The 24,603-nt window shown below is 48.7% G+C and overlaps 1 protein-coding gene across 2 annotated transcripts in view; it reads left to right on the top strand.

Moving 5' to 3' along the window:
* Positions 1-24,603, top strand: part of melt (ventricular zone expressed PH domain-containing protein melted) — a 105,221-nt gene that overhangs the window by 9,537 nt on the left and 71,081 nt on the right. For both annotated transcript variants that reach the window (XM_065427622.1, XM_065427621.1), the window contains exons 5-7: positions 1,132-1,295; positions 3,831-4,040; positions 16,266-16,403. In XM_065427622.1, coding sequence (XP_065283694.1) covers positions 1,132-1,295; positions 3,831-4,040; positions 16,266-16,403 — 512 coding nt within the window. The remainder of the gene's footprint in view (positions 1-1,131; positions 1,296-3,830; positions 4,041-16,265; positions 16,404-24,603) is intronic.

Raw genomic sequence — 24,603 nt, 5'->3', positions numbered from 1 at the left:
TTTAAAAAACTTTTAAAATAAACTTAGCCTTTCTGATACAAACTTTTGCCTTGGTCTTGCTTTATACATCAATAGAATCATTTGCATGGAAAACGAAATTTGTCTTCTTGCAAGTTTTCTTTCCCCATTCTTTTAACCATTCTTAAAGGGTTAAATAAGTAGAAGTGAGTTTTCTGTTGACTCCAGTGATTCCAGAAATGCCACTGTTTTGTACCTCTGTGAATGTTGTTTGCCAATGCGGCAGACTGTGGCACCTTATTCAGGTATCAAAAACTGCCTGAAGAGCTTGGATTGAAGCTAGGCGGCAGTGCTGATTTGGTCGGAAGAGCATCCTGTTCATGTTTCTGGGCACATTACCTGCCTCCGATCCCTACCACAGTTCAACCTCTAGATGTACAGTTAAGTGCAAAAATCTGGAGACTGCAGCATCAACAACAACAACAAAAAGCAAAGTTTTTTTTTATACAGTGTGGGAATGCGCGACTCTCGCGCGTCCCCACACGTGGAGAGTCGACCCATGCTTCTGGCGACCCATGCTTCTGGCGACCCATGCTTCTGCGAGACCGCCTTGCGTGGCCGCCTTCGAACGCGCCACCGTTGGCGTGACCGTACACGTGAACGACCAGGCGTTGGGATCCAGCATGGGGCGAACATATTTGCTCGCTACCTGGTCGCGGTGAGTCGGACTTTCTACATTTTTCGCGCGCCCCATCAGCATGTTTTGTGGATAGCAACTCGGCTAGCAGGCATTGATCTATGAAAGGTGCAATAAATGCCCTTGTGACTGTTTGCACTACTGTGTTGTCGTTCCTTTGTCCCAAGAGTACGGAGGAGAACCCCACAACAGCTGTGCAACATGTAATTGTCTCAGTACATTACATTGGTTAAACAAGTGCATGTAGGCTGTGCCTATATGCACTGCACGAGTTCAGCCTGCGTGCTTAGACTGTGAAGAAAAAAAATATTTTGTGGCATCTGCATTCTCCAGACATTTGCTTGTGACTGTATATACTTCTCCAGACATTACTGTATATAGCTGAGCGGTGCAGCTCTTTTGTTGTACTACTGACTTGGACTCTTGGTTGCAGCGAGAAAGGGCCATAATGTGTGTCATGCCAACCTGTGATGCAGGCAACTACGCCCTTGCCCGAGTGCTGCCATCCATTTACGTAGTGAAGAAGGAGCCTATCCATGACCACCTGATGGCGCTCATTTCACTGCTGCCCCTGTGCGAGAGCTCTGACAAGCTCAACTTGCTTGCTCTCTTTGAGCTGGTGGCCAAGCATAAGCCCTCTGTGAGTTTCTATGCTGCAGTGTATGATGCAGCAGCATTATGTTTACTTCATCTAGGAAAAAGACATATCAGCTGTGTGGCATGAACTAGGTACATAACGTTTTGGCATAGCAAAAGAATGTAAGGCTTCTTTCAAATTACAAAGCTTGAAAAGAATGCCAAGGGCTTGTTTAACTAAAAAACCTTGCCAGTGTAATGTGCCCCTTTGCATAGCATCATAGCCTAGGCCATAGTGTCATGCATCGTGTCATAGCCAGATCAGCTGCTCATGAGAGCATTTATAAGGCTGTGCTGTAAAATATGCATTAAGTGTTACTCGCCTTAGGATTTACTCATTGAATGATTTGAACAGCAGTGAATATACACCATGAGTGCTTTCTTAATTGTACACTACTTTCTGCTCTATAGTAATGACAGCTTAAGCATGTCTCTGAACTTTCACAGTGCTGTACAATTTTAGTCATTCATGTAGTAGGTGGATGTTCATTCTCCTCCTTCCTTTGGTCGATGCCACAGAGTCAGTGTCACTTTGCACTGTAAAACGCAATGTTCATAGAGCAGACAGTTTCTTTAGCATGTGAAGTTACAGGTTACATTCAGCACTTTATGAAAGGGCCTCTCACCACTGAGGTCTTTATCATGGGTTGGCAGGGAAAGACCAAGTCATCCTGTCTTGTTTATACAATTACTGTATAATTACTGTATGCCTTGTCTCCTAAAGCCTTTATTCGTAAATTTTACACATTGCCATTGTTGTTTGTATTATTAATTCCAGTCATCATGCACAGGAGGTCTCATTTCAGTTTCTAACTATGGGACCTCCTTCTGTATATACATATGCTGTAATTATCCCCATTTTAGTCATGAATAAAACTGACTCTGATGACTGTGGTCATGCTTCCAAGCAGGTTAATGCAGCAGCCATTCTTTAGTTAGCGTTTCCTTTTCTTGTAGTTATAGCTAGTCAATTTGTTTATAAGCACAGCAACAGATCATGGGGAAGAAAAATAAATTGTGGGAAAAGCACCACAGTTGTCTGCTTTTTTGCTGCGTTAATATTTGCTCACAATTGCTTTAGTAAGATATGAGCTGTGGGGAGGCATCATGGAAAATACCCTTATTTCCACTGTTTCTATATTAATGGGTGGAGGGTGGCATATTTTTGTGTAAAGCGGCTGTAAAAATACACCAGACCAAGGAGTTGGTGCAATTCAGTGGTGGACATAGGTCTTGGAAAATCAATGATGGCTTGCACCTTTGTTGAAAGTGGTAGTATGCTAGTAGAGTCCATGTAGTGGCAAGGAAGTCGAGATCTGGCTTGTCAAATTCACTCTTTGCCACGTTAATGATGCCGTGCTTAGAGAAGCGCCCAAACAGCTAGCGAAGGTGCTGCAAATGCTCTTGGAGAGATGAGCTTACCACCAATAGGTCATCCACACAGGCAAAGGCAAATGGAAGGACATGCGGGGCGTAGTTGATAAAGTGCTGAAATGACTGCAGCATTGCTTAGGCCGAAGGGCATCGGAAGAAACGCTTGATACTGAAGGGTGTTGTAATGGCTGTTTTGGGAATGTTTTCATATGCCACTAATTAAACTATGCGTTGTAAGGTGTGCTTCAGTAAAGGCAAGCTGCATGCAACTGTACTGCAAACATAGGCCAGGTTGTATTTTGGTTAAAGGTCATGTGATGGTTTGACATGCCTTTGGAAGCTACAAAGTTGCAAGAATGCTGTTGACAGAAATTTAATACACAACCGATGTGCATTACAATATAAACATGCACAAGACAGTCTTGTCTGCAATTTTTTAAGCAGGTGTGGTGTTCGTGCACTTGTGTACTGTGTAAAAGGAAGTTCTACCGCTTGATATGCATTGTGCAGTTAAACCTCAATATAACAGAATTCTCGATATAACGAAGTAGCTTGCTTTTCATGATTTTTTCTCCATAGAACACCATGTATTTAGAACCTCAATATAACGAAGTTTGTGTGTGTACGATTTCAATATAACGAAATTTCACTGCCGCCACAAAGGCATGCCGAGACGAATTGTAACTTCCACAGACACAGGTGGTCAAATCAATTGCAAACGGCTGCTTGCAAATGCGCCTCTCAAATCGCACTCGCGTGACAAGAGCAACCACTGAAGTGGAGCTGCAGGGGGAGGAGGGGAGTGCATGCGAAAATGTGGCTGGCTTCACTCAATTCGTGGCACCGACCTGAAGATATCGTTGACATGGCATGAAACCGTATCATTCATCGCCGACTCTCAAATTCATAAAAATGAACCATTTCCTCATTCAACTTTACTTTTTTCGATTGCCCAATAATTCGGAAAATTGTGCAGCCCCTTTCCTTGTAAGAAAAACCGATCGGCAACTGTACTTATTTGCATAGAAAGGTCTAATTTCAATACAACGAAATTTCAGCTTAAGAAAGCAAATTGCCGATTTACCGACTTCATTATATAGAGGTCTTGCTGTAGTTCTATATTCTGCCAGACCAACAAATAGTCGGTGTGTCCTGTTTTATGCAGCTTCTGGAGAGCAATGTGCCCCAGCTGAGCAGTTGCCTAGGCAGTCCAACCACGATGGGCTCTGTGCTGAAGATCTTCCAAGAGCTGGCAGCGGCCAAGCCCCAGCTGTTTGCCGAGTACTTGCCCAAGATGAAGGCGGTGGCCCTCGCTCAACCAGTCCATCTCACCTTGGTGGCGCACATCATGGCTACTGTGGGACGGCTGAGTGCGGTTAGTGTTCTACAGCATCACACTATACCAGTCATCTTTATTTTACTCATTGTGTTCTATATACCATGGTTACATAGGCAGCTGGGAGCCCTGAGCTGGGTTTAGATTTCTTTTAGTGTTTGTGCACACAGCTAAATATGATATAGAATACAGTCAAACCTCGATATATCGAACACGGATATATCTAATTATTGCGTATATCGAACACTTTCTATATCACGTGGGAAATCGCATGCATTTTAAATTTTTTATTTCAAACGGGGCCGGATGTAAAATGGATATATCGAACTCCGCCGCCCCAGACCAAGTGCGCTCTGTTGACAGGAGGCGAGCTTTCCCGCAACACTCTCGAAGATAGCGGCAGCGCGATGGGCGTTCCAGACTGCTGCGTACGACAGCTCCCACATCGATTGCGCCGAGGGCGCCATTTGAACGTAGCGGCGTACACACGTGGTGGCTTGGAGCCAGACACGGCCGGTCTGGGCTGGTCTCGAGGGGAGCGCGCGCTTCGCGCGCTTCTCTAAAGCGCACGCTCCCCGGCCGTGAGCCAGCCCGGCCACCTCAATCACACGCGCCCGCGCCCCCGCCGTGCGCGCGTGATCGAGGCGGCCGTGGAGCCAGTTGGAGCGCTTTGTAGGTGCTGAGCCACACAGCATGTGCATTGAGGACTTCGTTAGCGGTGACGACAGCACCAGAACAGTGGCGGAGTTAACAGACGTGGAGATCGCGGCAGAAGTGACTGCTGAGCGGCCAAACGAAGACGCTGCCGAGGCTGATCCAGCAAGCGCTGATGTTGCCCCGCTCCCGACTGCAACTGAGGCTGTAGCTGCTTTGGCCGTTGTACGCCGCTACTGCGGCGCAATAGAAGGCACTGGACCGTCTCTTGTGGACCGTTTTGACTATGTTGAGGACGCCGTGGTCAAGCACGCGGTTGCCAATATGAAGCAGGCTACGCTGCTTCAGTACTTTCAGCGAACGAAATAAATACTTTGTTTGAAGCTTCATGCGAGTATCTATTGCGCCACGATTGGTTCATTGATTGATTTGTGGTAGTTTTTGACGCGTTTTCTACGTAATTTTATATATCGAATTCTGGCTATATTGAACTATTTTGCGATCACTGCGCTGTTCGATATACCGAGGTTCGACTGTACTACATTAACAAATATATAAGTACAAAACGTATTAGTGTACATAATTCACAATGTAAGTAAAGGCTTCTTGATCATACTTAAAAAGGAAAGGTGGTTGAGTTCTGGCCTTCCAGTCATTGAGCTTACTGTTATAGCTGCCACGAATAAGAAAATGAGTAAAACAAACAGCAGACAACAAGCAGATATTGCGCAAGAAAAAAATTTGCCCGCCAGGTTGTGTAATGAGGGTGTGCCTGACTGACCTCCTCCAGTGCATTACATCTGCAGGTTGGAATGATGCCTGACACCGGCAAAAGATGCCGAGAGCGAGTGGGGCTATACTAATCCAGGTACAACCAACTTAGGAAGGCCCACTAAGCTTCAACAAAGACACTTCCTCACCAGAACAGGAATTGGCCTCCCCGGTGCAGTATTCGGCACCCCCTCCCTCATGATTCCTACAATTAACCCATGGCCCTCAGTCTCCAGCAGCTGCGGAGCACCTGACCAAGGTGGTGGTCAGACCTGTAACGCAGCAGAGGGTGCTAAGAATCTCTGGACCTGGACAGGTCGCAATGGAAACTGACCCTAGCACCCTTTAACAGCCGAACTCTGTCAAGTGAGGCTAGCTTAGCAGGACTCTTTTTAGAACTATCAGATATTGTTTGGGATAGTATTGGCCTTAGTGAGATTAGAAGAACTGGTGAGGCTTATGCAGTGCTGACTAACGGCCATGTCCCCTGCTATAGAGGTCTCCCAGATATGAAGCAATACGGGGTAGGATTCCTAATCCATAAGGGCATAGCAGGCAACATTGACTAATTCTACAGCATTAATGAGAGGGTAACAGTAGTGGTAATCAAACATAATAAGAGGCATAGATTAAAGGTAGTACAAGCCTACGCCCCAACATCCAGTCACGATGATGACGAAGTAGATCAGTTTTATGAAGATGTTGAATTAGCAACGAGAAAAGTGCAAACTCGGTATACTGTAGTAATGGGCGACTTCATTGCAAAAGTGGGGAAAAGGCAGGCTGGTGAACAAGCGATTGGAAACTACAGCATCGATTCTAGGAACGCTAGAGGAGAGATGCTGGTAGAATTCGCAGAAGGGAATAAGCTGAAAATAATGAACACTTTTTTTCAGGAAGCGTAACAACAGAAAGTGGACCGGGAAAAGCCGTAATGGTGAAACAAGAAATGAAATTGATTGATTTCATACTTCCTGCCGATCCCAGCATAGTGCAGGATGTAGAAGTGATCGATAGGGTAAAGTGCAGTGATGATAGGTTAGTGAGGGCTAGGGTTCACCTCAATTTGAAGAAAGAAAGAGTAAAAGTGGTCAAGAAGAAACAGGTCAACCTAGAGGCAGTAAGGGTACAAGCAGACAAATTCAGGCTGGTGCTTGCCCAATTACACATTACCTAATCTTACTAGGTGTTACTCTAGTTAGCTAACCCATATATTTATTAGAGGGAAGGAGTTGTGATAGCGCAGCACGTCATGCCGCATGTGTACTGGGCGGGCTAACTGCCATGATCCATGTGACGTCACACAGCGACATATATATGTACGCCGGCACTGAATAAACTGATTTCATTCCCGGTTTGGCTGCGTGATGACGTTATAACACTTGCAAACAAATATGCAGCCTTAGAACAGAGAGATGAAGATGACATAGAGGTAATAAATGAAACCGTAGCTAGGCTGGCTTCAGAGGCAGCAATTGAAGTGAGAGACTAGGCACAAAGGCGACCAGTAGGCAAGCTCTCCCACGTAACAAAAGACCTAATAAAGAAACAATAAAGAATGAAACTGTCCAACTCAAGAGATAAGATAGAATTTGTGGAACTGTCAAAACTGATCACCAACGCAGAATAAGTGATATTCGAAATTGTAACATGAGAAAGACCGAAGAAGCCGTAAGAAATGGACGCATCCTGAAATCAGTGAGAAGGAAACTTGGCATAGGACAAACCAAGATGTATGCACTGAAAGATAAGCAGGGTAATATCATCGGCAATCTTGAAGGTATAGTGAAAGCAGCAGAAGAAGCCTATACTGACTTGCACAGTACCCAGAGCAGCCGCCATACCTCCATTCAGTGTAGTAATGAACAGGCTACAGAAGCGTCTTCTGTAACTAGCAATGAGGTTAGAAGGGCCTTGAAAGACATGAAACGGGGAAAAGCAGCAGGAGAAGATGGAATAACAGTCAATTTAATCAAAGATGGAGGAGACATAACGCTTGGAAAAGTGGTGGTTCTCTATACGAAGTGTCTATCGACTGCAAGTGTCCCAGAAAACTGGAAGTATGCAAACATTCACAAAATCCACAAAAAGGGGGACGTTAAAGGGCCCCTGAAACGGTTCAGACAAATTTTGTAGACGCGTAAGGTACAGCTTAAGTAGAACATTCGCACCACAATTTAAGTGAAGCATTACGTATTAATGGAGCTACAAGCAATTAGAAGTTACCCTCCTCCCCAGCCATGCTTTTCCTCCTCAACTCGTTCGCCGAGCGAGCGGGGCTAAGCTCCGCCTTCACTGGTTCAGCATCACGATGCGACGTCACATCGTACACTTCCGGTTGTTTTGGAGCCCGCCCCTGCCCATGCGAGACCTCTCCGCGAGCCGCTTGGCTGTCGACCCCAAGCGAGAGCTATCGAAGCAGCGTGCGTTGCGAGCATTCTGTCAGAGCGCCGAATGTGTCTGGTATTCCATTAACCACAGGCAAGCTGGTCATATCGGCAAATGACCGGAGGCATGAACTCAAGCTGATGAAGGAAGTTTGGCGTAGACGTACGTGAGCGGCCGGATCGGTCTGCACGGTCCAGACACTTGTTGGCGCAGCGCTTAACCAGCCAAACAAAGCGCTAATATTGCTCTAACCAAGTGTAAATATTTTAAACATTTATAAAAACAACGTGTTGATGATTACACTCCTGCGAAAAATACGCACCAGCAGCAAAGAAGAATACGCTTCGTTGCTGCTGTGTATCTGTGTATGGTTGAGCTCAATGCCATCAGGTGGCTGCACCGTGCAGACCATTCGCATTAGCCCTTCTGCTCATCTCGGCTCATCCCGTTACGGTACAGTTAAGTGGCCAGACCCTGTCCCCTTGCGCTTACGTTTGCCCTAATACGGGACTTGCGAAACGCTAGTGCGTTAGTAATCTTCCGGTGTAAAGTGACGGCCCCAAACGCGCATATCCTGGCGCCGATCGGATAGCGGCAGTCCGATGCGCAGCAGCCAGTTCGCTCGTACGCTGCCCTGCAGAGGGACACGATGTCGCAGCTTGACATATTGCCAGTCGCTACGTTTGCAGTCCACAAGGTAACAAAGTCGAATCATAGTACTCGCGAAAAGACTGAGACCAACTCTGACCGCGGAGCTCTCGTCAAAATGGAGTACGTTGTAACACAAGAAGACGACACTTGCTGTGTGCCGGAAGTGCTTAAGTGTACTGAAAAAATATTCTTGTGCATTCTCTTTATGCTACTTTCTTTTTATAAAAACAAATTAACTAACATTCCAACTATTACGAAGATCATTTGTTTACCATAAAGTTGGAAAAATTATCGATCACGCGCCCTGGTCAGCCAACCGGATAGCTTGCCCCGCTGACGTCATATGGGTGATTTCGGTCATATGGGTAGGGGCGGCTTAAAATTCCGCCGAGCAGTGCGCTGCGATCGGTAGCGATGTGCATTTTTAAAACCTTATAAATTACACGCTTTACGCAGAGCACTTAGATGTGTCAATTAATGATCAGAAGGACCTACTCTAACGACTCAGTACGTTTGTAGAAAATCGTCAAAAGCGTTTCAGGGTCCCTTTAAAGAATTGAAAAATTATAGGCGCATTAGTTTACTCCCAGTATTATATAAAATATTCGCCAAGATAATCTCCAGTACAATAAGGGCAACACTGAACTTTAGTCAACCAAGGGAACAAGCAGGTTTCAGGAAGGGATACTCTACAATGGATCACATCCATGTCACCAATCAGGTAATCGAGAAATTCACAGAGCACAATCAGCCTCTCTACAGTAAAACCTCATTATAAAGAAGTTGAAGGGGAGTTGTAATTACTTAGGTATAACCATTAGTTCGTTATAGCCACTAACCATTTCAATCCACAATTAGCAAGCAAGAGAGGATGTACTCACCACCAAATCTCACAGCAGCCCGCCACACGAAAAAAAAAAAAAGGCCGTCGCACGGAAAAAAACAAGCGAAAAAAAAGACGGCAAGGAATTGCTACTTTACTCACGCCAAACAGTTCATCACTGATCGATCAACGGCACACCAGCTGGCAGCTCACTTCACAGAAAAAAATGTCCTTGATAGATTTTGGCACATCTTCTTTTGGCTTTTTCAGCTGCAACTGCTATTTCGAGTCCATCCTCATCGTCATCATGAGCGCTAAAGAAGTGGCACAGCAGGTCTGCCGCATCCAGCGCTTGTGCGTGCGTCGGTACATCGGGTTCGCCAATGTTAGGCTCCAGGCTGTCGTCGACACATTCGTCACTGTCGTCATTAGGCAGCCCCTTCACTGCTCGCACAATTTCTGCCTCCGTTAGCTCCTCCATATTCACCGCGTCAGCGTTGGCACTGATGTACGTACAGAAGGTGTCGCAGTCGGGCACAACGCCGGCGTCAAGATAAGCGTCCCACGACACTAGGGCTTGGTTGGCCATGGCATCTTCATTGGCGCCAGCACCGAGATCTTCACTGTAACCGCCGCTGCTGACGCCGAATGAGGCATGCCGAAAGCAATTGGTGATCGTGCTTGCCGGTACAGCCATCCAAGCAGCCTGTAGCATCTCGATTGCCATGTACAAGTCGATCGTGGACTGCTCGTGATCATGCTCGTATTGAGGAGAATCCGGTCAATCACACACTTGCGGTAGTCCGACTTAAAGTTCATGGTAACTCCTTGGTCGAGGGGTTGCACAACTGTAGTGTAGTTTGGCAGCAAGAAGCATAGCTAGATGCTTTTGAGCACAGCGGTAGTGTTGTGTGCTGTGCAGTTGTCCAGTATGAGGCATATCTTCCGGTTCAGCTTGCCCAGCCGCTCGTGCCACTCCCGCAGCCATTGTGCAAAAATTTATCTCGTCGTCCCAGCCTTACAGTTTGTGGGGAGCACACGCGCCCATCTTCCCCAGTGTCATCACGGTCCCATTGAGAGCCGGCATAGACATAGGAGAGGCGCACTACGCCCTCTCCTGCTTCTTCCTCGCTCTCGCGATGCGCGCACACCCTTCCTCCCCGACTCGCGGGAAGGTAGCTGGTGGGTGAGGAGGACATTCCCCTCGCCAAAGTAAAAAGGTACAAAGCAGCGCCACCGGGGGAGACCCTCTATCTCGGATGCGAGACCCCTAAACTGCCGGACTGGAGTACCTGCCGCAACCCATGAGTGACCTCGTTTGCCTGACCATCCCGGGCAATGAGGCCAGCCTATTATTACTTATTACAGAGAGGATGCCCCTCTGCCAGTGTTCTTTACTGCTGGTAGCAATAAACGTTGTTACAGTTGTCGCTGCTGGTTGCCTTATTCGTTCGAACCCGACGTAGCCGCAATCCCCGTGTTACGGGTTCGGGAGTACCACGGAGCGACTTTGTGGGGCTAGATCCAGAGCTCGCCTCCGACCCTAGCCACACGCAGAGTGGAACCCCCACAAGTTGGACACATAACTCACATGGAGTTTTCGTTTGCCTTTGAAGCATCGTGGTGATGCACTTTTGCCAATCACGAGGGCCGGCACCTTTTAAGACCCATCCATGTTGGCACAAAGCAACACAGTTACACGGACCTTGCTCTGCTTACCACCCTGGCAGCGTTCACTTTTGAGAGCCAAGGTTTTTTGCGGCAACATCTCGTAGAACAGGCTGAACAAACCCTTGGCAGTGTATTTGTCTAGCAGCTGTCCAACGTTCGTCTCCACCCACGGCACTGCAGCTTCGCGGTCCACAGGCCCCACTTCCCTGCTGACAGCCCTGCCGACCATGTTGTGGCGCTCCTTGAAACGCTGCAGCCAGCCGACACTCACCACAAAATCGTTGTGCCCCATGAAGCACGCGAAGTCCCTTGCTTTGCGCTGCAACAGTGCCCCACTCACAGGAGTGCCGATTGCTCTTGCGTCCAAAAACCACTTGAAAACCGCCTTCTCTACAGCTTTGAAAGTGGGGCCTCGCAGCTTCTTTCTGTCGCCTTTTACGCCACATGCGACAGCACATGACAGCTTCTTTACTGCTCAAAATCGTCGACAGCATGCTTAACGCTATGCCAAAATCTTCAGCCAATTTTTTCTCCTTCACGCCCAACTTGACGGCTTTCAGCATAGCCACCTTCTGCTCGATTGATAACGTTTTGCGCTTCCGTTTGCTGTCGTCCATCTCCTTTCTGGCGGCGGGAACTCGCACAAATGAACCAATAGAAACACTGATATTGTTGATGCCCATGGAGGCAATGACAAGCAACAACAAAACCACAGTCGGCGACGCCCCACGTATGCAACGGAGGAGCGGCCGGGTCCTCCAGTTCCATAGGAAAGGGGATGCTGGGATACACACAACAGACACGTAAAGGTCGCACACTATAAGACATTGACCTGACGGGTACCTAAATGCTCAGTAAATGATTGTTGTTGAAAAAAAAAAGGTGCCAATGATTACGTTACTTCCTAATGCCAAATTTGAGTGCAGCTCTTCAGCTGCTTCGGCTTTCTATATACTGAGGCAAATAATTCGAGCAAGACTTGTATGTACAGTTACAACTTTTTATCCTTCTTCAAGAAACACTCCACTCCCAGTTCTTGATTGTCATTGTTTATGGTCGGAGAAATAGATGGATATATTCTAGACTTGCTGCACCAATGCCTGGTTCAGCGTAGCACACCTCTGGATTCTGGTGGCGACGGCGCTGGGCCTCTCCTCGGGCCGCTCGTTTAGCAGCAGCGGTAGACGAAGGTCTTCCACCGATTGCCTCGCTCATGGCTCAGAAAGAACTGACTGAGAATAAACTACTTATACAGGCAGACGGATTATATTATAATATAAACCGTCTGTGAGCTTCGGACGATCCATCTGGTGCCGAACATTTTGCACCAACCATCGCAAACAGAGCGTAGCTTGGCGCAGCTGCCTTGCTTATCGGGAGGTTGCGGAAGGCAGTGCGTAGGCGCATAGGAACGTTGTGCGATGAAGAGATGGCAGAGACTGACTGATGCCGCTGGCGCTGCTAGCGAGTCAACTCTAGGTGGCTTTGTGTTTCGGCTTGGGAAGTGCGCATTGTGATCCGCTTATACCAAGCCGGCGCTTCGGCAAGCGGAGGATGCCGCGCGCTCTCGCGCAGTCACAGACACGGAGGAGAGGTGGGGGGCAAGGGGTACACGCAGTGGTGAACGGCGGCGGCTACAGGTTTCGGCTTGGGGAGTAGCACATTATTGAGACCAGCCGCCACCGAGCCGGCACTCTGATTGCCGCCACACATGGCTAGCACTGGAGGAGGAGCGAAGAGAGCAAGGCTCGCGCCGTGCGCGAGAGATGGTGCCAGGAGCGCGCGCAGCTAGAGCAGCGCGCTGGCCCCGGTTACTGAGCTGGTTATGGCAAGGCACGACGGTGCCGCGAAACGCAGGAATGGGCGCCAAAGAGCTGTGCTCTAAAAACAGGTTCGTTATGCCCATTGCGAGGAAACTTTAGCTTCGTTAAAAAGATATTTTCAATACATAAGCATCTTTTGGAATTTCAAGGGGAATCGTGATTGCTTCATTATATCCATTAGTTCGTTATATCCTGTTTCGTCATATTGAGGTTTTACTGTATATGGCTTTCATAGATTACGAAAAGGCATTTGATTCAGTAGAGATACCAGCAGTCATAGAGGCATTATGTAATCAAGGACTACCGACCACTTACATAAATATCTTGGAAAATATCTGTTGAGATTCCACAGCTACCTTAATTCTCTACAAGAAAAGTAGGAATATACCTATAAAGAAAGGGGTCAGACAAGGAGACACAATCTCTCCAATACTGTTCACTGCATGTTTGGAAGAAGTATTCAAGCTGTTAAACTGGGAAGCCTTAGCAGTGAGGATCAACGGCGAATATCTCAGCAACTTTCGATTTGCAGATGACATTGTTCTGTTCAGCAATGCTGGGGACGTGTTACAACAAATGATGGAGGACCTTAACAGAGACAGTGTAAGAGTGGGGTTGAAGATTGTGGGGTCTGATGTGGGATTCTCACACCGTACTCTTGGGACAAAGGAACGACAACACAGTAGTGCAAACGATCACAAGGGCATTTATTGCACCTTTCATACATCAATGCCTGCTAGCCGAGTTGCTATCCACAAAACATGCCGATGGGCGCACGACAAATCTAGAAGTTTGACTCACCGCGTCCTCGCGAGCGAATATGTTCGCCCCATGCTGGATCCCAACGCCTGGTCGTTCGCGTGTATATTCACGCGAATCGTGGCGCGTTCGAAGCCGGCCACGCGAGGCGGTCTCGCAGATGCATCGGTCGCCGCGCGCGCGGAACGTCCGCGCTGTTCGGCGAACCGCCAGGGAAGAGCGTTGCTGCACGTGCAACACGTCTGTCCACAGAACACCTATACTTGGTCTGTCCCGCTGGCTGTCTCGAACCCAATAGCAAGCGCCTTCCTTTCGGCGCCCAAGTAACCGCGCAGCGGCGCGATGCTCGCGCCATCTCTTGGACTGCGCCTGTACCCTTCCGACCGCCGCATGTACGGCGAAGCCGCACTACAGGAGACGCGCTATGCGGGAAAAACATCAGGGGAGCCGCGAGGGTCGCGCATCCCCACAAGATTAATATGCAGAAGGCAAAGATAATGATGAATAACCGGGCAAGGGAACAAGAATTCAGGATCGCCAGTCAACCTGTAGAGCCTATGAAGGAGTACATTTACTTAGATCAATTAATTGTAGGGAACCCTGATCACGAGAAGGAAATTCATAGAATAATAAAAATGGGTTGGATCGCATACGGCAGACATTGTCAACTCCTGACTGGATGCTTACCATTATCATTGAAAAGGAAGGTGTACAATCAGCGCATTTTATCGGGGCTGACATACGGAGTAGAGACTTGGAGACTGACAAAGAAGCTTGAGAACAAGTTTAGGACCACGCAAAGAGCGATGGAACGAAGAATGCTAGGCATAGTGTTAAGAGAGCGGTTTCGATCAGAGAGCACGCAGGTATAGCCGATATGCTAATAGACATTAAGAGAAAAAAATGGATCTGGGCAGGTCATGTAATGCACAGGTTAGGTAACCGTTAGACCATTAGGGTTACAGTATGGGTACCAAGAGAAGGGAAACGCAGTCGAGGACGGCAGAAGATTAGGTGGAGCGATGAAATTAAGAAATTCATGGGTGCTAGTTTGATTCAGTTGGTACAGACAGGGGTAATTGGAGATCACTGGGAGAGGCCTTCATCCTGCAGTGGAAATAGTCTGATGATGAAGGTGGTGGTGGTGGTGGTGGTGGTGGTGGTGGTGGTGGTGGTGGTGGTGGTGATGATGTTCCTTGGTTGCATTAAAGGGATGCTAAATTGAAAATAAGGAAAAATTGCGGGGTGGGCTAGTTGGTTAGACACAATTAAAACTTGTTTGTTTTCTCACCTAAGTCCTGTCCCTTCGCTTTGTGCAAGTCTTTTAATTATGAAAATAAAGCTAAGCTGTAATAGTGCAGTACCTTTTACCAATACGAAACAAAGCCACTCTTAGCACAAAGGGAAGCCTGGTAAGCCAAAAATGGCACAAAAACAAAAGGCCAGGGGCCTTGAAGTTCCTAGACTAGCTCGCCATGCCGTCACTGAGTTTAATGTCTGCGCAGCCCTAGTTAATTATTTGTCAGTGAAGATGGACATTGTATTTTAAAGAAGTCAAATACATAACTGGACAAGTTTCAGGAACTTCTGCTGCGCCACAACAGTTCAGATTAAAAAAAAAAAAACGTTAAAACCTATTGACTTGTAATGTCCTCATTAGAAAAAGGAAATCTATCGATATCACAACTGACATACCAGAAAGAGGGTTTTGAGGCTGAAGGCCCCTCGCCTTCGCTCAGGGGGTCCGCGAGCCGTGACCAGCACGACAAAGGACCAGTGGCGCAAAGAACAAAAAACCGCTTTAATTTTTATGATATGAAACACTCAAACAATTACCGCAGCCTCGCGGCCAAAAGCAGAAAATAACAAGGCAATGAAGCAAGCAGCAGAACAGCGAGGCAACAAAATATACAAGCCAAAGGGAGTGACGAAAGAACGGCCGCTACAAACCATCAACGAACACAATCTTTCGGGCGATAACAGAATGCATAAAGCGCAGAAAACGAGCAAGCATGGAACAAGGCGCGCAGATAGTCACAAAAGTGAACAACAAGAGCACTCTTTCATGCAGACACAATGCAAAGACGCTTTTCCCCCTGCTCTGCAGCACGCTCGGAAAGAAACCTAGACGGGCCACGCCCCACCAGCGCCTCCCCAGGCCCGCGCCCCGCAAAAAAGCCCCGAGTGCAGTCTCCGCTGCCTTCTTATCGGGCAGCCGCCTTCCCGGCAGTCCCCGCGCGAGTTCTTACGATACCGCGATCGATGCGCATGCTCCATGTGACGAGTGCCATTGTGGCGCGCGATTCAAAGGCTTCCCCCGTGTACGCTGCAGAGAGGGCCAAGGGCCCGACAAGGCAAAATGAAAAAAAAAAAGGGGGGGGGGGAGGTTTTACCTCGATTTTCTCTCGTATTTATCATCCTATTAACACAAAATGACCGAAAGCTAGTTTAAAAAAAAAAATACTTTATCAGTCTAAATTAGTTCAGTGTCTCTCTTTAGTGTCCCTTTGACATTTCCGTTAGTACAGTTTTTTTTTTTTGGTTCTGAGTGCTCAGTTGAAACATAAAAGAGTCTCCTCCGTATATAGGGACCTGTAGCTGATAATAGGTGCGATGAGAAAACATTTATGAGCATTTTATGCTCATAAATGAGCATTTTATGAGAGCCTTTTCACCAGTGATGTACTAAAAGCTTCCACCTTTCACATATTTTTCACACTGCAGGAGCGTGCCCAGGAGTGCTTGGAGTTTCTGGTTAGCCAGCTGTCCAAAGGAGACCACAACACCCAGCTGGCACTGCTACGAGAAGCCAAGCACCTAGGAGATGCCTTCCCTGCATTGCTTGCCCCATGCTTGCCGCAGGTACTGGTCGAGCTGTCTTATAGGGCCACCTAAGGGCAACAGTTGTAAACCTAGCCATAGCACGATTAAACCGTGAAGTGCATTGTGAGATCAGTAATTTCACTAACAAGTCATAGCTGCCTCTAGAGGCCAACTGCACTGCTCTTTCACTACGGCTCACTTGGTTATAGATGAGCAGTATACAGTCAAACCTTGATGTAATGAAGTTGTAATTCGCTAATTCGAGGTTTTAAAGTTTCAGCAGTACAACTTCACAAATTTGCAGAACATTCTTGCCAGATAGTATCTCGTCAGTAAGCACTTATAAACAAATTGCAAGGTTGGGCCATAATAGCGTGGTTGTGAGCCCCAGAGCTTGCGGTGCAGCTATTGCTGAGAGCAATGCATCGACATGGCTCACAGCATTGAAAATTTATATGTGTTGCATCGTGCAGCACTGTAAATCTTGGACACCATGACTGACTTGGTACCCTCAGCCGGCGGCCATAAATTAAAAAGAAAAGTGTAAACAGATATGTATACTTGTCCCGAGAGAAAAAAAGAAGAAAGAAAAAGTCACAGTTTTACCAGAAAGGCGCTCCGGAGCATTGATGACGATAGCAAAGAGACAAGTACACAAAGTAAGGTTTTTAGATTTATTGGTGTCATGCGCGCTCAGGCAAACATTAACAGATCTTGATCACCATGAAATCGCAGTCACAATGCGAGTGAGCACTTTGCATTATGTCTTGGAAACTTGAGATTGCGCAACCACCAACACTAGACGCGTGGTAACAACATAATACTCAAGAAGGAGGCAACCATTTAGTCTCCACCTCTGCACTTGCCGCCGAGAGATTATCTCTGAGATACGGCCAGAGGGCAGATAGACACGCATTACTCTCCACCACTTGGTGCATGCTTGATCACGTTACTGCGTGTTCATTCGCTCCCAAGCACTTTTGCACAAAAGGAATCATCAGCTCTCGTGTTTCTGCTAGTGAACTCTACGAGCTGCTGCGTGCTTGCAGCCTTCGCAGGTTGTTTACCAACGCAGCAAATGGCACAGCGCTCTTTCCTGCATACCGCATCCCGGCAGGCAAGCTTTGAAGGTGGTTTTGCCGCTCATACTTTCATGCAGAAAGACACTTAAAATCACCTTTGCCTCGGCCAACACTTCTATCGTTTTTTTTTTTTTTGCTAGATTTACTAGCCATACAGGATCCAAGTACATGCTTGAAATTGTTGTAAATTTCGTTAAGGCGAAAGTGTGCCACAAGATTACTTCGTTTAATTGTGAAAGAAAAGCACACGGTTTTCAGTTCAACTAAGATAGGAAAATTGAAATAGTTCATTATGTTGCGAATTTCGAGATTTATTGTATTGTTACGTAGGAAGACGCAGACGAAAACCTATATACAAGTATATTTACAAGGAAATACGCCGCACTTGGCCAAGAGGCAAACCGCCCGCGCTAGCCTCTAATCGTCGTCGTCGTCTTTACACTGCTCGCCTCTTCGTGATCGCAAATACTGTTCCGTAGCACTACCCGCAGTGGCAAAAGCGCCGTCCCGGAGCGACTAAAGGCCGGACTTGGAAGCAGTGTAGTAGGCCTTGAGCCTATTAATGTGCACGACATCACTAGATGCCAGAGTATAGGACAAGGTTGAACTCACAGGAGCAATTTTGTACGTCACAGGCATCACCTGGCGCAGCGTGCAGTAGGGCCCTGTGTATCGCGAAAGGAGCTTCTCTGAAAGTCTGACGTGACGAGAAGGTGACCACAGGAGCACGAGTGCACCAGGCGAAAACTGTACATCACAATGGCGGGCGTTGTACTGACACTGCTGGGTGGTTTGCAAGGCCGTCAGTCGAGTAGGGGCAAGCTGGCGTGCATGGTCGGCGAGGGCAATAGCGTCATGCGCATACTCGCTTGTTGAGATCGTAGCAGGAGGAAGTGCCGTGTCTAGGGGCAACGTCGGTTTGGGACCGTACAGTACATAAAATGGAGAAAATCCGGTGGTGTCGTGCTGGGAAGAATTATACACAAATGTGACGTAAGGAAGGGCAATGTCCCAGTCGTGGTGGTCCTTGGAAACGTACTTGGACAGCATATCGGTAAGACTACGGTTTAACCGCTCTGTCAGGCCATTGGTTTGAGGATGGTATGAGGTAGTCGGCTTGTGTTGAATGGAGCAGGAACACACAATTTCGGCGATAACTTTCGAGAGGTAGTTTCGACTACGGTCAGTAAGCAGCTGTCGCGTGGCGCCAAGATAATGTCACGCAAGAGAAAGTCTGCGAATTCAGCGGCGCAACTGGTACGGAGAGCCCTCGTGATAGCGTATCGGGTGGCGTAATCAGTTGCGGCGGCTACCAATTTGTTACCAGAGGATGACGTGGGAAAGGGACCGAGGAGGTCTAATCCATCACAAAAGAACGGTTCCACAGGGATGGTGATCGGCTGAAGATGACCGGCATGTAGCACCTGAGGTGCTTTCTGACGCTGGCAGGGATCACAGGCAGCAACATAGCGTCGGACGGAGCAAGCGAGACCAGGCAAATAGAAGCGGTGGCGGACACAGTCGTACATGCGGGTTACCCCAAGATGTCCTGCAGTGGGTGCGTCATGCATCTCAAAGAGCGCAGTCTGTCGTAGATGTTTTGGCATGACAAGCAGAAGATCAGAGCCGTCAGGGAGGAAGTTCCTTCGGTACAGAATGCCGCCCTGGAGGACATATTGGCGAACGGATGCGTTGGTAGGTGTAGAGCACAGACGCTCGATGAGTGCTCGCAGCGATAGGTCTTGGTACTGCTCATCGGCGATGTTAGCGAAGGCAGACACAGAGGAAATGTTGGTGGTACTACTGTCGGCATCATCAGGCTCGTCTACCGAGTAGCGAGACAGGCAGTCAGCGTCCTTGTGTAGTAGGCCAGATTTGTAGGTGACAGAGAACGAATATTCTTGGAGGCGTAAGGCCCAGTGACCAAGTCTTCCTGTAGGGTCTTTCAGTGAGTATAACCAGCAAAGCGCGTGATGGTCTGTGACAATGGAAAAGGGTCGGCCATATAAATATGGGCGGAACTTCGCAACCGCCCAAACTAGGGCCAGACACTCAGGCTCAGTGATGGAATAGCTGCGCTCTGCGGGCAAGAGGAGCCTGCTGGCGTAAGCGATAACACTGTCGCCGCGCTGGCATTGTGCCAGTACTGCGCCAATTCCGTGACCGCTGGCATCAGTACGGACTTCGGTAGGTGCAGAAGGATTGAAATGGGCCAGAACGGGAGGCGTTGTGAGAAGGTCGATTAGATGCAAGTATGCAGAGGCCTCGTTATCGCTTTTTTCAAAAGCTCGGTTAGTGGTCGTGCTATGGCAGCGAAATTTTGCATGAAACGGCGGAAGTATAAACAAAGGCCTGTGAAGCTGCGCACATCTTTGACACACTTCGAAACAGGGAAGTGCGTAACAGCATGGATCTTGCCTGGGTCTGGTTGTACTCCGTTAGTGTCAACGAGATGTCCAAGGACAGTACCGTAAAAACCCGCGTATTATACAAACCCGAATATAATACGAGGTGAAATTTCTGGGACGAGAAATGGAAAAAAAAAGTTTTACCCGCGTATAATACGAGTGAGAGAAACTCGGGGAAAACATTTATTTAAATCGGACTCAGCACTTCATTCACTGTCGTCCTCCGCTGCGCTTTCATCGGACAATTCCTTGTCTGACATATCCTCCCAGAGGTACTCGTCCTCGGTGCCATCGAGCGCGTTCGAGATCCCGCACTTCTTGAAAGCGCGATGCACAAGGTCTTCTGGGATGCTCGCCCATGCGTCCACGATCCACTCGCACAGCGTGGCTGGCGAGGCTCGCTTCAGCCGCCCAGTCGGCGTCACTGCAGGTTCACCTGACCGCATCCACTCTGCGTAGCACCGCTTCACCGCGTCCTTGAAAGGCTTGTTGACGCAAACATCTAGAGGCTGCAACTGAGACGTCATCCCACCCGGGATAACGACGAGTTCAGTATTACAATCACGCAACAGCTTCTTCACCGAATCGTCCAAATGGCCACAAAACGCGTCCAGCACGAGGATGAACAGGAACGACAACAGTGCACCGGGCCGCCTACACCAAATGGACTTTATCCAGTCGAGCACAAGACTCTTATTCATCCACCCTTTCTCATGGCATTTAACGATGACATTTTTCGGCAGCTCACCTTTCGGCATTGTCTTGCACTTGAAGATGACATAGGGCGGGAGCTTGCGGCCGTCTGCCGTGCATGACAACATGACGGTAACAAGCGTCTTCTCGTTCCCAGTGGACCGGACACAAACTTGTTTCAAGCCCTTTTCGTGCATGGTGAGGGAAGATGGCATGTCCAGATAAACTGGTGTTTGGTCAGCATTGCCGATTTGCCCTAGCTGAAAGTTCTTCAACTTGCGCAACGAAATAAAGTGGCGCTGGAAAGTCACCAGTAACTCTTCAAACGATTCCGGCAGCTTTTGCCAAATTGAAGCTCTTTGGCGCAATGAAAATCCTGCACGGCACATATACCGATAAATCCAATGCTTGCTTGCTTTGAAGGTGGAGCTCGTTAGGCCTTTTTCTCTCGCAAGCTCCCTAGCTTTTGCCTGCATGAGCTCCACGCTCACAGCAAGATGCGTGGCTCGCTGTTCTTGGACGAATTCCGTCAGTTTGAGTTCAATTTCCGGGAATGCCCCATTCTTCGGGCCGCGAAAGCTTCTTCGCGTTCCGCTGCACTCAAAAAGTGCTTCTTTTTTGCCGTCGCCATCCGCGGATGCTTCCCTCGGTGACGCCAAACTGCCTCCCGGCTGCACTGTTGCCGATTTCCTCTGCCGCTAAAATCACATTTCGCTTGAAAGCTGCCGAGTACTGCTTCTGTGCCCCCGACATCGCGCTCCTTCGCTAAAAACGATGCACTTCGCGAAGCGCGGTTAACACGTGAACTGCCAAGGTCCGCACTCAACAAAGAAAGAAACGATGCCATAGCCACGCTGCAATAGCGAAGGCAAGCCGTAGCCAGGCAGCAATAACCAAGCCAAGTCGTAGCCATGCAGATATCACGAAGCCAAGCCGTAGCCACAGAGCAATAGCGAAACCAAAACTTCGAGCCGAACTTTGAAATTTTTGTCAGGATCCGCATGTAGTACGAGGCGGAAACTTGGGACGCTAATAACAGGAAAAAAACCTCGTGCTATACGCGGGTTTTTACGGTAATCTGGCGACGGCTGAATTGGCACTTCCATGCGTTGAGTTGCTGACCGGCTCGACGAAAATGTCCAGGACTGCTGAAAGATGCTCGAGGTGCGTAGCGAACGTTGGGGAGAATACTGTAACGTCGTCCAAGTAGCACAGGCATGTAGACCATTTGAAACCGTGAAGAAGAGAGTCCATCATGCGTTAAAAAGTGGCAGGAGTGTTACATAGACCGAACGGCATCACTTTGAATCGATGAAGACCGTCTGGTGTTACAAAAGCAGTCTTCTCGCAGTCGAGATCTTCCACGGCAATCTGCCAGTAGCCGGAGCGAAGGTCAATAGAGGAGCAATAGCGAGCACCATGGAGGCAGTAAAGGGTGTCATCAATCCGAGGTAGGGGATACACGTCCTTTTTGGTAACCATGTTAAGGTGCCGATAATCCACACAAAAGCGCCATGGGTCATCCTTCTTTTTTTTACCAGTACAGCAGGTGATGCCCATGGACTACATGACAGTTCAATAATGTTCTTGGCAAGCATTCTGCGAACTTCGGCGTGAATAACTTGACGCTCAGCCGGTGACTCTCGATATAGGCGGCAATGAATAGGAGGGGCATCGCCGGTAATAATGCGATGTTTAACAGCTGTAGTTTGGGCCAAAGGACGATCGTTAAAGTAAAAAAATATCGTGATAGGAAAACAGAACGCGGTAGTGCTCACGAGCCTGCTCGGATGGCATGTCCAGCGCAATCATTTTCTGTAAGTCAGTGATGGTACAAGTAGCCAACTGCGATGGTAGAGGAGGATCGACTGAATTGTCGTCTACTGCAGTAGATGGTACTGAGTGATCCTTGAATGTGCAAAGCTGGGCCAGAGACATCCCGCGTGGCAGCACTTGTGTCGTCAATCCAAAATTGACCACTGGCAGGCCGCGCAATTCGCCGTAATAGATAAAACTGTATGAGGTACTGTGATCCCTTGTGTAAGGAGGACATCTTGCATAGGAGCCGCGATGTAGTGACCAACAAGGACTGGTGGGGTTGACACTAAGTCAACATAAGTCACTGCCGAAGATGGCAAGCGACCGAAGTCGATGGAACTGAGGCGACTAAGGTGTGGTTCAGTGGGATCCAGAACAGGCAGGTCGAGGCGGAGAGTACAGTCGAACCTCGATATATCGAACACGGATATATCGAATTATTGCTTATATCGAACACTTCCTATATCACATGGAAAATTGCATGCATTTTTAATTCTTTATTTTGAACGGGGCCGGATGTAAAATGGATATATCGAACTCTGCCGCCCCAGACCAAGTGCGCTCTGTTGACAGGAGGCGAGCTTTCCCGCAACACTCTTGAAGATAGCGGCGGCGCGATGGGCGTTCCAGACTGCTGCGTACGACAGCTGCCCACATCGGTTGCGCCGAGGGCGCCATTCGAACGTAGCGGCGTACACACGCGCCGGCTTGGAGCCAGCACGGCCGCCTCGTTCACACGCGCACCTATGTGCGCACGGCGGGGCAAGCCGCCTCGATCACACGCGCACGGCGAGGCTTGCCGTGTGCGGCGAGGCTTGCCGTGTCTCTTGTGGACCGTTTGGACTATGTTGGGGACGCCGTGGTCAAGCACGCGGTTGCCAATATGAAGCAGGCTACGCTGCTTCAGTACTTTCAGCGAACTAAATAAATACTTTGTTTGAAGCTTCATGTGAGTATCTATTGCGCCACGATTGGTTCATTGATTGATTTGTGCTAGTTTTTGACGCGTTTTCTACGTGATTTTATGTATCGAATTCTGGCTATATCGAACTATTTTGCGATCACCGCGCTGTTCGATATATCGAGGTTCGACTGTACTGGTAGAACAATGGATGAGAGCAGAATGTGCGAAGTCTATGCTGAGGATGATGTCGTGGGGACAGTGGGCGATGACTGTGAATAGCACGATAGTGGAGCGATCGGTGAAGGAAACACGGGCGGCACACATACCAATTACGGGGGCTGTTCCGCCATCGGCGACATGGACAACAGGCATCGTGGCGGGCGTGATTATTTTCTTCAGCCGGTTACGAAGGTCAGCGCTCATTACCGACAAATGCGCCCCATTGTCTATAAGAGCAGATGCAGACACACCGTCGACTTGCACGTCAAGAAGGTTCAGATGAGTGGGCAACGTCAGTAGAGGATTTGGCGGTGTAGGGGGAATGCAGCATCACCTCGAGGCGCTGCATCGTCTAGTTTTCCGGCTGGGAGCGGCGTCCGAAGGGATTCGGCGAATAGGAGCGACGGGGCTGGTGAGAGCGGGATCGTCGTTGTTGGGGCCAAGGCGAACGACTATAGAGGCGGTTCGGTGCAGGAGAATCAGTGGCGGCATTATCGGAGCGTGTTGCATAGGGACGAGAAGGGCCACCTGGGGGACGACAGTAAGCAGTATAACTAGACCAGGTCAGGGAACTCCAGCGACTGTGACAGTGCCGAGAAATGTGCCTGATTCGATGGCAGTGAAAACTGTGGGGTTCTCCTCCCGTGCTCTTGGGACAAAGGAACGACAACACAGTAGTGCAAACAGTCACAAGGGCATTTATTGCACCTTTCATAGATCAATGCCTGCTAGCCGAGTTGCCATCCACAAAACATGCCGATGGGCGCGCGACAAATCTAGAAGTCCGACTCACCGCGACCGGAAGCGAGCGAATATGTTCGCCCCATGCTGGATCCCAACGCCTGGTCGTTTGCGTGTTCGGTCACGCCAACGGTGGCGCGTTCCAAGGTGGCCACGCGAGGCGGTCTCGCAGAAGCGTGGGTCGCTGCACGCGCGGCACGGCACGTCCGTCCCGCTTGCTGTCTCGAACCCAAAAGAGAGCGCCTTGTCTCTCCCGCACCCAAGTAACCCCGCAGCAGCGCAACACTAGCACCATCTCTCGCACTGCGCTTGTACCACTCCGACCGCCGCGTGCGCGGCGAAGCCGCACGGAGATGGGGGCTATGCGGGAAAAC

The sequence above is a fragment of the Dermacentor albipictus genome, chromosome 2, assembly GCF_038994185.2.
Source record: "Dermacentor albipictus isolate Rhodes 1998 colony chromosome 2, USDA_Dalb.pri_finalv2, whole genome shotgun sequence".
Classification (NCBI taxonomy): domain Eukaryota; kingdom Metazoa; phylum Arthropoda; class Arachnida; order Ixodida; family Ixodidae; genus Dermacentor; species Dermacentor albipictus.
This window is presented reverse-complemented; position numbering and strand designations above follow the sequence as displayed.